This window comes from Uranotaenia lowii, chromosome 3 (assembly GCF_029784155.1).
Source record: "Uranotaenia lowii strain MFRU-FL chromosome 3, ASM2978415v1, whole genome shotgun sequence".
Taxonomy (NCBI): domain Eukaryota; kingdom Metazoa; phylum Arthropoda; class Insecta; order Diptera; family Culicidae; genus Uranotaenia; species Uranotaenia lowii.
The window spans coordinates 199,964,124-199,979,534 of record NC_073693.1 but is presented as its reverse complement, the minus strand read 5'-3'; the positions used below and the strand labels follow the sequence as shown (position 1 = coordinate 199,979,534).

At 33.7% G+C, this 15,411-nt stretch overlaps 1 protein-coding gene across 1 annotated transcript in view; it reads left to right on the top strand.

Annotated features, from left to right (window-relative positions):
* Positions 1-14,616: 14,616 nt before the first annotated feature.
* LOC129757070 (pancreas transcription factor 1 subunit alpha) overlaps positions 14,617-15,411 on the top strand; it is a 31,525-nt gene continuing 30,730 nt past the window's right edge. Inside the window, exon 1 of the mRNA XM_055754191.1 lies at positions 14,617-15,288. Within this exon, the coding sequence (XP_055610166.1) occupies positions 15,011-15,288 (278 nt within the window). The 5' untranslated portion in view covers positions 14,617-15,010. The remainder of the gene's footprint in view (positions 15,289-15,411) is intronic.

Sequence of the window (15,411 nt, the reverse complement as noted above, 5' to 3'; positions counted from 1 at the left end):
GCTCATAAATAATGAAGAGCCATCGAACAATGCTATAACTGTCATATGGCATTTAAATACTTCCGGTCATTTTCGACTTTGGAAGTCCTTACGAAGGGGACCGACCAAAAATTAGCCTACATTCTCAGTAACATTAGGATACTGTTATTTACTACTTATAAAATATATTACAACATTAGAAGGAATTTTGGTGTAATTAAAATCAAAGTCCTACTTGGTTCATAAACCACTTTTATGCCTGCCTATAATTTCCCAACAAAAAATCTATACGTAAAACTCATGCGGAGAAATGTGAACTTCATTTATAGACAGCACCTCGCCTTATAACAACACTTGACGGCTCTTCGGGCGACGAAATAATGTCCTTCCGCAGGCCTAAATATACAGGAAAAACGCATTCCGAACTCTTCCTTCCTGTACGAGCCCTTCATATTGTACAGAAAATATAGGAAGTCTATTAAATGGGGTCAATTTGTTGTTTCAACGGTTCGTCGGAGATTCGTGAAAGTTCAAATTTTCCTAGCACAACCCGCCTGGAACGGGACGACGGGGACATCATTTCAGTACACACCTGGTTTGTCAGGCTGTTGAGCACATGAGCAGTGGTTCTCATATTGCTGGGTGTATTGAAATTTTATCTAGTACACGCTAGAAATTATTGAACCATTTATGTTTCAAAAATAACCATATTTGACCTTTTTCCGGGAAATGCCATTTTATGAGTTCTCCATGAGAAGGCATAAAATGACTTCTAGGGGAGAAGTTCGAATATGGTTATTTTTCAACCGAATGGGATTCTGGAGGAGAAGTGGAAAATTGGTTGTTTTTAAATCGTAATGCAAAATGAGGGATGTTAACGAAGAAATATTACAGATTGGAGTGTTTTCGAAGAAAAAATGAACAATTTTAAGTTTTTTACATCGTTTTATTCATTTGAACCGCTTAAAAAGAAAAAGCCAATGAATATTTGACCGGGCCATGGACTAATAGGCTATGGACAGCAACAACAGCCTTAACGCCCGGTAGCAGTATAAGAGTAGTGTTGGTCAAATTTACCCCGGTGATCAAAGTTACCCCGTTTTACGGTACCACAAAGTATATACTCTGTTGAGGTGGGATCTGGAATCGTGCCATGACGTAAAATGGTGGTGGAGTCACAGAGAACAGACATCGGGCCCCGAACAAAAATTTGTTGAAATCGTGTGTGAGAATACTCACCTAAGTTTCAAACCAAATTCGTAAGTGGACTAACATCCATAAGATGTCGCTACCAGTACACATATTTTTCCATTTTTTCGACACGCTTAGAAATAGCTTATCTCAAATGAGGCCATTGCAATGTATGAGAGTAACACAACTTTTTGTGTGATAAATTTTAAGAACATCTTGATTTAAAAAAAAATGCAAATCATATTTCAATCATATTTTAATCGCTGTCATATGTCCCAGCATATGCCCCATATGCTTCAATCAATATTGGCGCTGAATTGAAAGTTGAATTCCAAGTTTTAAAGTATGTCTGTCATTAAATAGTTTTCTATAACAGAGAATGTGAACATAAATGTAATAATTGTTAATTATGGGTCGGTATTCCGGTTGATGGTATCTTGTAACTCATGTTTATAAATAACTTAAATCATTTCTACTGATTACTAACCCTGAGTTACAAGTCCTCATATATCGATCTCAGGTAACATCAACCAGAATATCGAGTCATAGTTTACAATTATAACATTTATGTTCACATTTTCTGTTCTAGAAGTGTTAACTGAAATCTCAACACATACTTTAACACTTTGAATTCAACTTTCAATTCAGCGCCAAAATTGTTTGAACAATATGGGGCATCTGACAGCGTTCAATTGTGATTGAAATATGATTTGCATTTTTTTTTTAAATCATGATGTTTTAAAATTTATTACACCGAAATTTGTGTTAATGCACACTCATTTGGCGGAACCCCTGGAAGTTGTAAAAATGACCCGTTATTGCAAACCTTCATTATCTGTCAAAAAACGTGTCATTTTGTCGGGTCAATATTACACATTATTTTGAACAGCCCGGGTACGCTTCAAGGCGGGTAGTTTAAGATCTTGTCAAAATTTCAACCGTTTTGTTCGGGAGTTTTAATCAGAAGGCACAGCTCAATCAAATTGAAATCTTTTTAGGTATCGTAATATTCGCGTTGGGCGAGCTGCAGACGCAATCCGAAACCAATTGTTATTTATCAGCAAAGACTGTGGGTAAGTTTATTCAAAATTATTTTAAAGATTGCTGAGTAATCAAAGGTTCGAATTCTTTCCAGATCTCTCATCCTCTTGCCGGCCGTTTGGAAACGGACTGTTGATTCCATGAACGTTTATTAATTGATGTAAAATAGTGGCTCGTAATTTATGATTTGAAAAATAAAAAACATGAAATTTTATAAATTATGAAAATATCTCTTTAATACGATTTCACATTCTTGCATGCAATATTTCCTACCGAAAGTAACTGCTCACATCTCCACCGAGTGCAAGCGTTTGAAATAATGTGTAAATTTGACCCGACGTCAGAAGAAAAGCCTGTGTACCCTATAAAGGGTAAAGGGGCTTTACATGAAAAAGGAGTTAACCCAGTCTTTTCCGATAACGCATCAAAACTACACTATAAGGGGTTGCGCCAAATGGGTGTGTGTCATACATTGCACTGGCCTTCTTTGAGTTAAGCGATGAGTATTAATTTCTAAGCGTGTCGAAAAAATGAAAACAAAAATAGGTGTACCGGTAGCGACATCTTATGTATGTTAGTCCACTTACGCATTTGGTTTGAAACTTAGGTTGGTATTCAAACACACGTGTTGAGCTCCAGCTCGAACTCTGTTCTCTGTGGTGGAGTGAAAAAAGTGTGTTTCGGTGCCGAAAGAGGACAATCGGCTATATAAAATTTAACTTCGACCAAATTCAAAATTTTGAGCTAGCCTGAAGGTTATGTTTCAGGAAACTGCAAACGTTATCAAAAATATCCTTGATTTTAAAAAAAGTGGTTCGTAGTATGCATTAAAGATGGCGCACGCGTTGTCCGAAAATTACAGTCGAAAAATTTCTTCATTTTGCGCTATCTCAAAAAGCACTTTAAATAACATCACAAAAATTTGCATCTGTAAGGTAACTTCGCTGATAATTTCATCAACTTTCATCCATGCATTCAAAAGTTATTCACAAAACAAAGTGTTGCATTTTTTACGTATACACTCCTTCACGCAGCGAAAAGATTTTTCATTTCAAAGGAAAGTGCCGCAAAAACAAAGGATATTTCCTTTGATTTTTGGATGAATAAAAATTACTTTGATTTAAATACACTTTCCTAAGCATCGAAGAAATGTACTTTGATTCAAAATCTCAAATACTTTGATTCAATACATCAAATCCCTTGAATCTATATCATTTTCTTTGATTTTATAAAACTTTCGTTTATTTCCAAGTTATTTTGATTCTAATTTGAAATCATTTATTCTTGATCTAATTATTGTCTTGCGATTCTACGAAAATAGTCTTTTTTTTTCGAAAAATAATAATAAACTTTATTTATGCCACTTCGTTCCAGAAGTCTTCCTGTAAAGAAGAATAGAAAACATTTAAGATAACAGGACACAAATGAATCATAAAAATATTTTCCCTAAAACATTGAATTGAGTGTAGGGATGGATGGTACCTAGTTAAGTACTAGCAACTTTAAGATCGCAGTGTAACAATAAATAATATTGAAGGTACTCACTTTTAAACATGTTGGCGTTGATCTTTACCTTATCGAACAACTCGGAATTTCGCAGCTTTCAATTCGATACTTACTTATTTCCTTAGATCCAATCGGCTGAATAGTTGACCTAAAACTTATTGAATACTTTAATAATTAAATAAATTTAAAGAAATCTCACCAAAAATCTTTCATGGTAATGACAATTTTCCGCCACTTTTCATTCCATCGTTGTTGGTTTCGAAAAAAATAGAATCAAAATCAATGAGTTTTTTCATTGATTTTGGCACAAACTTATTGTCTTTTGATTTCAAATACAGTACATTAATTCAAAATCTGGGGGGGTTTAGAAATTGAAATTTAACTAAAAATAATAACAACACCAAAAATGCACAAAAAATCCGCTGAGTCATTAAAAAAAATTCAAAATTATATAACTCCATGTTTTGTTGAAAAAATTTAAAACTTTATCACTGAAATTTTGCTTTAAAGTTGCTACTTGTGATCATTTTTTAAACTTTTCATAGATTGACTAAAAAAACGTGATCGATTCAAAAAAGATGATTGAAAAAAATAAGAATAAGTGAAAGGTTTATAAACTTTTAAATGCATAACAGATAGTTTAATATTTCAAGCACTGAATATTTTTCCGCTGCTAATTAAAAAACTGAGTCCTGACAATAACAATAACTCGAAAATCAGCTTTTCTTAATGACAATTGATGAATATTTTGTTTTCAGAAAACAAAAATTCAGAATTGAAAAAAACAAAGACAAACTGATTAATAAACATCTCAAAAAATTAAAATCGTTCTCTCAGAATTTATTCGAAAATTTCTTAAAACTATACAATGAATGTATAGTTAAATGAAGTTATTTAAAAATTATGCCTTTTATTAATTTCAAATTTCCTGAAATTTCCTGAATTTTCTAAATTTTTACACAGATTTTGTCAATCGCCTCTAGTTTTGGTGATAGAGAGTTTATAAGTTTAAAAATGAATAAGTGTTGAGTGAAATCAATAATTGATAACTAATGAACGAAAACTAGCTATGAATTCGATTACTTCATTTGACTAAAAAGGAAAAATATTTTGATTATGATGATGATGAATAATCTAATAATAATAAAAACAGTTTTAAAAATTCGACAAATATCATAACAATACCAAGGTTTCATTTAATTAAACTTATTCGTTGAAGCCGGCTAAATTATTTATTTTTTGCTTTAAAAATATCCAAAATTTAAATTTTGCAGAAACTTTTTTTAAAATTTGTTGAAACTCCCTTATTGAACAGCAAACTTGTCTTACTTTTTTCGCAGAAGTCAAAATAACTTGCCGTCTTAGAAAGCTTGATAATTAAATTTAAACCTTTTATTTTTGTAAAGTTTAAATTGTCTAAAAAATTCTGATTTTTCTTATATGATTTCGCACATTTAAAAGTTATATTAAAAAAAAAAGCTGATAGAAAAAAACAAAAACTGCATATTTAGATTTAATATATTTAATGAAAAATTACCTATAAAGTTCTTTCCACTTTGGAAATATGTGAATATTGTGGCCTTGAGTTATTCATAAAAAAATACCTTTTGAATGTGGAGTTGAGCATTAGAAGAACAAGAAACACAGAACAATATTTAAGCTTATATTTGTTTCTTGAAGAAAATTTTTTAATTAGCAGAGAAAATGTAATGACATTTTTTCATAATCTAAGTGGTAAATAGTAAAATTAAAATTAAAGTTTTTTGACTAATTCTGATGACTATCGTTAGTATTAAACGCCTGTCACATTTCCACCTATGTTTTTTGTCTGTTGCCTCCTGAGCCGATGTCCGCGAGTTCGAGCCCAAGAGTAAACATCGAACACAGTTGTACCGGATTGTTTTTCAATAACGATCCGCCAACTGCAACGTTGATAAAGTCGCGAATGCCATAAAGATGGTAAAACGACTATAATCGAAACAAAAAAAAAAAAAAAAACAAAAAAAAAACAAAAAAAAAATTTCCACCTATGTGTTAACATGTAAAATATGTATTCGATGAATGAATTTTGTTAGCTTCAAATTCTGAATTTGGTTAGTTACACTTCTTAATAAAAACTCCTTCTAAAAACAACTCATATTTTGTGTCAAGATTCGAGTTTCAATACAGATAGTCTATTCAAATAAAATCAGAAATTTACAGTTATTAATAATATTAATTTGGAAACGTTTTAAAATGAAATGTCTTAGGCCTTGAGTGATTCAAGATTAAATTCCGCCGGAGGCGAGCAAATTTTCTGACATGTACGGTAAATTCCTTTCTTGAACTGAAAATATTACTCGGAAAAAAATCTCCATGGGGGGGGTTAAACCCCTATTTTGGACCAAACGACATTTTGGGGGTAAACTACATCAAATCGGCAAATATGTAACGAGTTGAATTTTTGTAACAGTTGGAATATATCAATTAATAGTATTTAGAACAATTTTAACAACAAATATTTTCAACTATGGCTATGGGATAGTCTTAATATGTTTAAAAACTAAGAAAACATTGTGAAAATATGTAAAAATTACAAGAAAAAAAAACTAAAAATGTAAAATGGCTATGCAATTTTTGAAGAAAAAACAGTTAAAAAATCTACTCCAATGATAATTTTTTTCGTAAAAGAATAATTGTTTCAAAAATTAAACTGAACTTTTGTAAATAAAAAATAACTTTTAGATGGTTAAAAAGGTCGAATAATTATCGCATACTTTTTTTTTTGAATCTATGTACCTATTCTAAAGAACTGAAGCCAAACCAAATCCACTTAGGTTTTGGATGTAAAAATGCATCAATTGATGTCACGGAGTTGATGATGTCAGACTAATTATAAGACAACTGGCCAGTATTTAACACTGCAGAACAAATTTCGTCGAGATTGCCGTGTGCTGTCGGAATTTTCAAAACATTTGAAACACACTATTTAAAAGAGGAGTTTTTCTGTTTTACTCTAATCTTTTCTAAAATGATTGTTTTTAAGCATAAGAAGTTTTTGAAAAAAAAGGTTGTCCTAGTAAGAAATATTCAACAAACAAGTGTATCTTAATAAAGGCTAGGGAAAAGTTGAAGAAAATTAGTTCAGGAATGAATTAACGTGAACAAACCAAACATGACTGTGTACAAAAAAAAACAAGGAAAAGATAATTATGTTATTCGCATAATGCGCATCAATCGCTGTCGTAAATATAGCAAAATTAATAAAAAAAAATTTAGCTTAAGGGTGGTTCAAAATAGGTCCAGAAGGTGGTCCAAAATAGAACCATGGTGGTCCAAAATACCGACCAGAGTAATAATCGAAAAAAACGAGTTTTTAGGCTTGAATCTTGTTATATTACAACAAACGACTATATGTTTCGAAGCCTTGATCTTCGTAATGAACAAACAAAGCAGTCAAAAATAGTAACGTGTACTTTTTTAATTCAGAAAATAGCATAGTTACTTCCCAAAGCGGTCCAAAATTGGTCCGTTACCCTATATCCACTCAGACTGATTTTTTCAGTTGAAACCCGTCACTGAATAACACGCCGTCTTTAGATAACCCGTTATAACATTTAGAAAAAAAAAGTTCAATATTCTAGTTCGAAAGATTGAACACCACTTCCTTCATTCGAAACATTGGGTTGATGACAACAAATGTCGGCGACACAGACAATTTTTCCTCCTAGTGAGGGTGGCCCTGAAGTGTATCTCAGTTGACCCTTATTCGTTATCAAAGTGTTTTAACCCCACACATTTTGAGAGACAATCATAATTCACAGCCAATGTTGTTTTCGCATTTGTTAACTCTGTTGGTCACGAAAATCTCAGTTTGTGGAAACGATAGTTCTATTTTACTTCAATCCAGTAGACATACGTCTTCAATTTTAATAGATGACTGATAGCGATCTGTCCGTAATTGCGATAATCATCACAGAAATAGAATCATGCTTACGAAAAAAAGTTAAAGAACGCAAACGCCTGTGTAAACAGTTTACAAATATAGGAACTAGCTTTCCCTCAAAAACCACAAGTGATGATGAAGATGATAATGTTATTTTGTCAAACCATCCTGCATGGCCAGGAAAAACTGCAGCTGCATAAATTAAATTCAAAATATTTGATGCGTTTAACCAGAAATTAAGACATTATTGTTCAACGCATGAACGAATACGCAAAACTTTATCGCGATTCAAACAAATTTTCACCACACTGCATACGGTAGGGCGTCGAATTGATAGATTGAGAAATTTGGTCATCATTTTCCCGTTGCCTCTACTCTGCTGCTAATGTGCATAATACGATTCCTACAATGCAATGGTTTGTGGTCGGGGGTTGATGATTCTACAGTACATGAGTTCACCCTCTACGATTATGTCCAACTGAAATTATCCTGCAATGGATTTCCGAATCGAGGGGTGAGCTTACCCATTATTGATGTATATTGTAGAATGATCTTAAACTGCGATAATGATCCGACGAGGCGGCGGTTGGAACACTTGGGTTCAATTTAGCCGCATGATAGCACTAGAAATTTATACCATCAAGTGGCTGTAAATTTCTATCGTTCCACCAAGTTGACAGAATCTTTTGAAGCTTTCTTATATACAATATGAATAAATCAGTTCGTGTAAGATTAGGAACAGCTATTGAAAAACTTATCAGGTACAACTGTGTTCGATATTAAGGCGTTAGCACTAAATTTTATTTCGGAAGTCCGCACTTCCGACTTCCGACAAAGAAAAGTGAAATACTAGATTGTCGAAAGTCTTTGTTTTGTTGCCAGGTTACCAGCGACGTTTCTAAATTTTTTATTTAAATTCACAATATTTACTACAGAAGGCAACTGCTTTGCCAACTGAGCTATACCACAAGCTGTAATCAGCTATTTCCTAGCTTGTCAAACGAACAGCTGATTTCTCAGTATCCAAATTTTTTGTAGCATATCCTGATTTGCTGAATAACATAAACATTAAGCATGTCCGTCCAATGACCGCGCAGTATTTAAATGTGATTGATGCCAGAATCAAATGGAGATCAAACGATGTGTGTCAAAATAACGGCTTCTGGTTGCTTTTTGAATGTGTGCTATACAAGGCCGTGCAATTTAGGAAGTAAGGGTCAAAAGTAAACCTAGCCTCTGAAATTGAGCTTGAGCTGGAGCTTGCTATCAACTACGGTCCACCTGCGGCCCCTCCTGGCCAATGGCATAATGGTTGCACTCCGTGATTGGTTCGAGATAATCAACATTGCACTATTAACCAAATGAAAGGTGCTGGGAGTAAGCAACACAATCTCACTGTACAATTTTGAGAATCTCGATATTCAATATGAACCAATAACGACGCCGACCAAGTCCGTGTAGTCGATAGAGGGAAAGGAAGTGCAGCACATGTGATGATTTGTTTTGCGGAGACCGGTTGTACGCCATCCAGAGGTGCCAGGTGTCCTGATTTATCAGGATTTGTCCTGATTTTCGAGAGACCGTCCTGATTTTTCAAAAACTCTCGAGTTGTCCTGATTTTTGAAAATTTATCTCCAAAATGTCCTGATTTGTCCTGATTTTCATAAAAACTTCTTAAATATGATAAAATTTGTAGTTAAACTCTGAGAAAATCGAATAAAAAGGTTATAAAATAGTTAAACCCATTTAACAGATGGTCATTTTTGGTTCAGATGATATTTAATTGGTGTTTTTAGATATGTACCACCGGCCAGTCAACAAACTGCGTACTGTTGTTGCATAAATCAAGGCGTTTACAGCACCTGTATTGCGCCTATATTTATGCAATTTAAGCAGAAATCCTCATTATTTGCATAAATCAAGAGGTGTCCTGAAAAATCCTAATTTTTAACTTTGCGTTGTCCTGATTTTTAACGAAACCACCTGGCACCCCTGACGCCATCCCTCCACAACACTATGGGGCAGTTCCATACAATGAGGCGGCAAAAAGTGTGATTAGATGTTTTGGACTATTTTGTTATTTTCGAAAATTTTGTATAAAAATTACTATTTAAACTAACTTAAAATAAATTTTGACAAAAATTTTGTACAAATAACTTTTAAAGTACGATGCTTGGTGTTATTGTTGACCCTAATTTTTAATGTTTTTGAAAACCGGGTTTTGGACTAATTGATCATTAAATGATAAATAACATCAAAACATTTCATTAAACTCAAGAAAGCAATGTGTGAAATGATAGAAACATTATTTTTGACAAACCAACATCAACTTTGTTGAATTTATACTCATTAATGGGTAAAAATTACCCATTTGCATGATATTTTCAGCTTTATTTGACTATAACTCAAAAAACGGTGCTTTAAGGTGCCTGGAATCTCTTTCATTGTACTTTAAGGACTTTTAAATAGATCTTGATAGTGAAAAGAATATGGGGAAATGCGGGGATTTTTTTTTTTTTGGCAAAGCTTTAAAGTTTTTGACTTTTGAAAAAATAATTCTCTACTCATTTTTATCATAGATCAATTTAGTGTGTAAAAATTTTGGATGGTTCAAATTACAGCTTTTAATATAAGCTTTCATATGGTGTACTTTGAGTTTAAGAAAAAAAAAAATCCATAGAAATATATGTGATTTAAATTTATTTCTTCATCATATAAATTTTTCAATTTTTCAAACTCTGATGTCTGTGGTGCGTTCAGTATTCAAGATAATGAGTTGAAAAACTGGGAATATCTTAGTTAAATATTAAGTTATAAACTAGTAAAAATAAAAAAGCGATCCGATAAAGTTTAGTTTTTGACTTTTTGCCGCCTCAAACCCCATAGTGCACAAGTCCACGCTGATTATTTTAGGGTAAGGGTAATGTGGCATGGAAATCACTTCGGTAAACGATATGGCCACTTGAAACCTATGCTCCTTGAACCCCTAAGTTTCCTATTGAAACTTCTATTTCCTTTTTCTGAGGCGAAATCTAAATTGAAACATGTTTTGCCTCAAACGATCGTAATCTTATCTTCATTCTCCTAAGCATAGATATTGGCCCTTCTTTGCGGACAATTTGGTTCAATCACCCAAACCAATATAAAAATTCTTTTATCCGTATTAAAAAAAAACTTTAACAAATGATTTCAAGTTCGATATAAATAAATGTAAAAATCTATTTTGTAATCTGGCTATAATTTATTGAAACGATTTTTCCTTGAAATACCTAAAAATTCAAACTTATAACAGAATGAATACTTTCATAATATTCAATTGTGTTGAGGTTGGTTTTTTCTAAACTTATCTAACTGAGTCTGGCCTCATTGTATAATAAAGATATCAATATTTATAAAAATGTTTTCATTTTGCTATTAGGTTCAATAAAAATACAACATTCAAAGGACTTTCAATAAATGCATCTTTTAAATATTTTCAACCTTCTTACTTCATTCATAGTTAATGATTCTTTCTTAAACTTTGTTATTTTATTTTTTTTAATTGAATTGGTTTTATCTCACTTTCGATTAAATCCTAAAGAACCCGGATCAACTCTAGCAATTAAATTAAAACATGATTTTCATAAGTCCGTTTTTAAGTCCTGCCCATATCAGAACAAGGTGTGCAACAAGTCGCAAGATTCCCGCAACCTCTGGGAGACTCAAGTCATGCTCAATTCACCCAAACAAGATCGGAGATTCACGACCTGCAGAGACAACCAAAACTATTCACCCACCGCCTTAAGTTGACAAGATTATAGAAGTTGCGAATGATAAGATATTGGAATAAGAGACAGGTTTTGAATGCCCATATCAGGCAGGTTAAATGCCTATATCAAGAAAAAAATAGAAAAAAGTCTTATACATTTTTTACTTTTGTAACCAGCATAACTTGTACTTTGTCTTTGATTAAAGCGCGGAAAAAAGTGTACAAACCGCGAAGAAATTCAATATCTTTCGTGCTACATGACCAAAATCTTTGAAAATATACTTTTCTTTTGTGAAAATTTCCGGAGAATCGATTGAACATAGTTTCAAACTCCCTACAAGCTTAAGAAAGGAGATATAGTGCCTTTTTAACCCCTAATTCCCCTATATTTTGTAAACAATGCAGAAAAACACTGATTCGAACCAGAGAATTTTGAACAAAAACAGACCTATTGTGTGTAAGTTTTTCTGAGGAATCGAATGAAGGCTGTTCTGGCCGCCACACGCTTCAGAAAATGGAGTTATGGCTGATTTTACCCTCAATTCCCCTATATTTTTCAATTATTTCAGAAAAAAGCAAATTCGAACTTGAAAATTTTGAACCAAATGGGTTGTATCTTGTGTGATTTTTTGCGAGAAATCGAATGAATGCTGTTTGAGCCCCCGCACGCTTTGGAAAATGGAGTTATGGCTGTTTTACCCTAAATTCCCCTCAATTTTTCAAATTGTTAAGAAAAAGCATGTTCGGACTTGAAAATTTTGAATCTTTTGGGACGTATCTTGTGTAATTTTCCCGAGGAATCCAATAAAGGCTGTTTGAGCCACCGCACGCTTCGGAAAATGAAGTTATGGCTGTTTTTACCCTCAATTCCCCTACATTTTTCAATAATTTAAGAAAAAAGCATGTTCGGACTTGAAAAATTTGAACCAAATAAAATGAATCCTATGTGATTTTTTCCGAGGAATCCAACGAAGCCTATTTGAGCCACCGCACGGATTAGGAACAGGAGTTATGGCTGTTTTACCCTCAATTGCCCAACATTTTTGAAATAGCTCAGAAAAAGCATGTTGAGACCAGATAATTATGAACCAAAAGTAAAGTATTTTGTGGAGTTTTTTCCGAGGAATCGAATGAAGGCTGTTTGAGCCACCGCACGCTTCGGAAAATGAAGTTATGGCTGTTTTACCTTCAATTCCCCTACATTTTTCAAATTGTTAATAAAACGCATGTTCGGACTTGAAAATTTTGAATCTTTTGGGACGTATCTTGTGTGATTTTTTCAGAGGAATCAAATGAAGCCTGTTTGAGCCACCGCACGCTTTGGAAAATGGAGTTATGGCTGTTTTTACCCTCAATTCCCCTACAGTTTTCAATGGTTTAAGAAAAATTATGTTCGGATTTGAAATTTTTTTAGCCAAGTGGGTTGTATCTTATGTAATTTTTTCCAAGGAATCTAACGAAGCCTATTTGAGCCACCGCACGGATTGGAAACAGAAGTTATGGCTGTTTTACCCTCAATTTCCCTACATTTTTCAAATAGCTCATAAAAAGGATGTTCGGACTCGAAAATTTTGAACCAAATGGAACGTATCATGTGTGATTTTTTTTCGGGGAATGCATTTAAGCCTATTTGACACACCGCACACATCGGAAACAGGAGTTATGGCTGTTTTACCCTCAATTCCCTTTCATTTTTTCAAAAAGTTCAGAAAAACCATGATCGGACTTGAAAATTTTGAACTAAACGAGACTTATCTTATGCAATTTTTTACGAGGAATCCAATGGAGCCTGTTTGAGCCACCGCACGCTTTGAAATAGTGAGTTATGGCTGTTTTTACCCTCAATTCCCCTACATTTTTCTGAAATCATTGAAAAAATTGCATAAGATAAGTCTCGTTTAGTTAAATATGATTTAACGATCATAAAAGCTTATTTTTCGGTGCTCAAAAATTATAATATTTTTGTCACTTGAGAACCTAGTTGGTTTTTTTTTTTAATATTTCTGTAAAGATGGTAAAGAGATTTCTTTTTTGCTGAAAAATTAATACTTTAGAAACTACAAAACAGTTATAATGAAAATTTATTTGAGAATATTCGTACATTCTTCGAAAAATGGAGTGCTTAATTTGCCCCGGGTTCTCGTTATGCCCTTATCTCCCCTTTCTCAACCGATGACAACTTCGATCTCCCCGTAAACTAAGGTTGCCAGAATTTTTTCCACTCCCATCCGGGCCTAGCAATTCCGGGCATTTTTTCTAAAAAACCTGGCAAAATCCGGGCAAGGTTTTCATTTTTTCAAATATAAAAACCGGGCAAAAACCGGGCAAAATTTAGATGTAATTATACATAAAAGCAAAGAAAAAATGCAAAAAAAATTGAAATTAATATTTTATTAATGTAATTGCAGACTTCCAAAAACTTGTTGGAACACTTAAATATTTAAAGGTTTATAAAAGTAAAACAGCGAAATTATTTGAAACAACCGTTGAAAATTTTCATACCGTTAATCGATTTTGCCGAAACTTACTCAAAAACTTTGATTTTTTTTGGTTTCTTTGTGAAAATTGTGAAAAAATCCGGGCAATATCCGGACTTTTTTCACGATATCCGGGCAACCGGGCCGGACCGGACTTTATCGAAATTTTGCATCAAATATCCGGACAAACCCGGATAAAACCGGGCAATCTGGCAAGCTTACCGTAAACCTATAGCCTCTGAGATTGGCGATTAATTAAGGTGTTTATGAAAAAAGTTATGTAAATTATCGTGTGGGTGGATTTTTTTTTAATTTCCGTCTACATATGAGAATTTTTAAGAAATGTAAAATAACGTCTTACCAAAATAAGAGGTGCACAGTAAATGTGAAACCAGATTTGGATATTTCAGAAGCCTCAATAATTAGTTTTTATAACCTAAGTAGCCAAAAATTATGTTTCCGATTTGTATATTGAGTCAATCCGTATTTGTATCGAGGTTTTCAACAGCTAGATATCACCAATTCGTCTCAAAATCATGTTTGTAGCTAGATTTCTTCAGGCACTTTTCATTCAAATTCATTCTAATGAATCATTCATCCATTTTAGGTACTGCTGTGACATCGTTTATGTACAAGGATGGATGAACACGCTTTCGAAATTGATTCCCCTATTCAGTGTGCTACCACCCCACCCGAAAAATTCGAAAATGAACTCGCTGCACACTCCGAGATAAACGGTTTTCCTGCGGAATCACTGTTAGTCCTTTTCGAACGTTTCCACCGTTTACATCGCAATAGCTCGCGCGGTGGAAATACGCGCTTATTTTGCTGTCTCGATTCCGTCGGGGCGGAAGTGAACAAACCATCGACACGTGTCTGCTGTGGGAAAAAAAGTTGGAGCCACCCGACAAGTGGCACCGAAAAGATGGCTAATCGTTTGATTGTGGTGCCAATTGTTTAAGCCACGTGCACAAGCGCACCCGATTAGTGAATAGTGTGAAGCTAAATAAAATAATGTCACGTGCGACCATGTGAAAAAAAAGTTCATTCAAAAGGATCTCTTTTGATACACAGTTTTCTAGTCAGTTATTGTGATAAATTAATACCGCTTAGTGTAAAGGAATTAGAATACCCCTAGTCATAATGTTTTCGATGGATCCGTTCGATTTTGAGGCCGTCATGAGCCGACATTTGTTCGATGGACCGGCGGCGTTGCAGCATCATGGTCAGAGCCAGAGTCATCATCACGTTCACCACCATCATCATCACCATCACAACAGTGGTCATTTGCAGGGAATCAATGTGGATTCTACGACTTCGAATAGTTCGGATTACTTCCTGGGAGATGATGAAAATACGACAGACAGCGACTCGTTCTGTGGATTCAACAGCGATCAGGAGAATAATGATGGTCTCAAAGAGTAAGGATAATTTATAAAGATGATTCAATGCCTTAGTTCGGAATAAAGACCTAAAAGTAGACACAGTTCTCATTCAAACAATTGTAGTTTTAATATTGGAATTATTTTATTTTACTTTCTTTA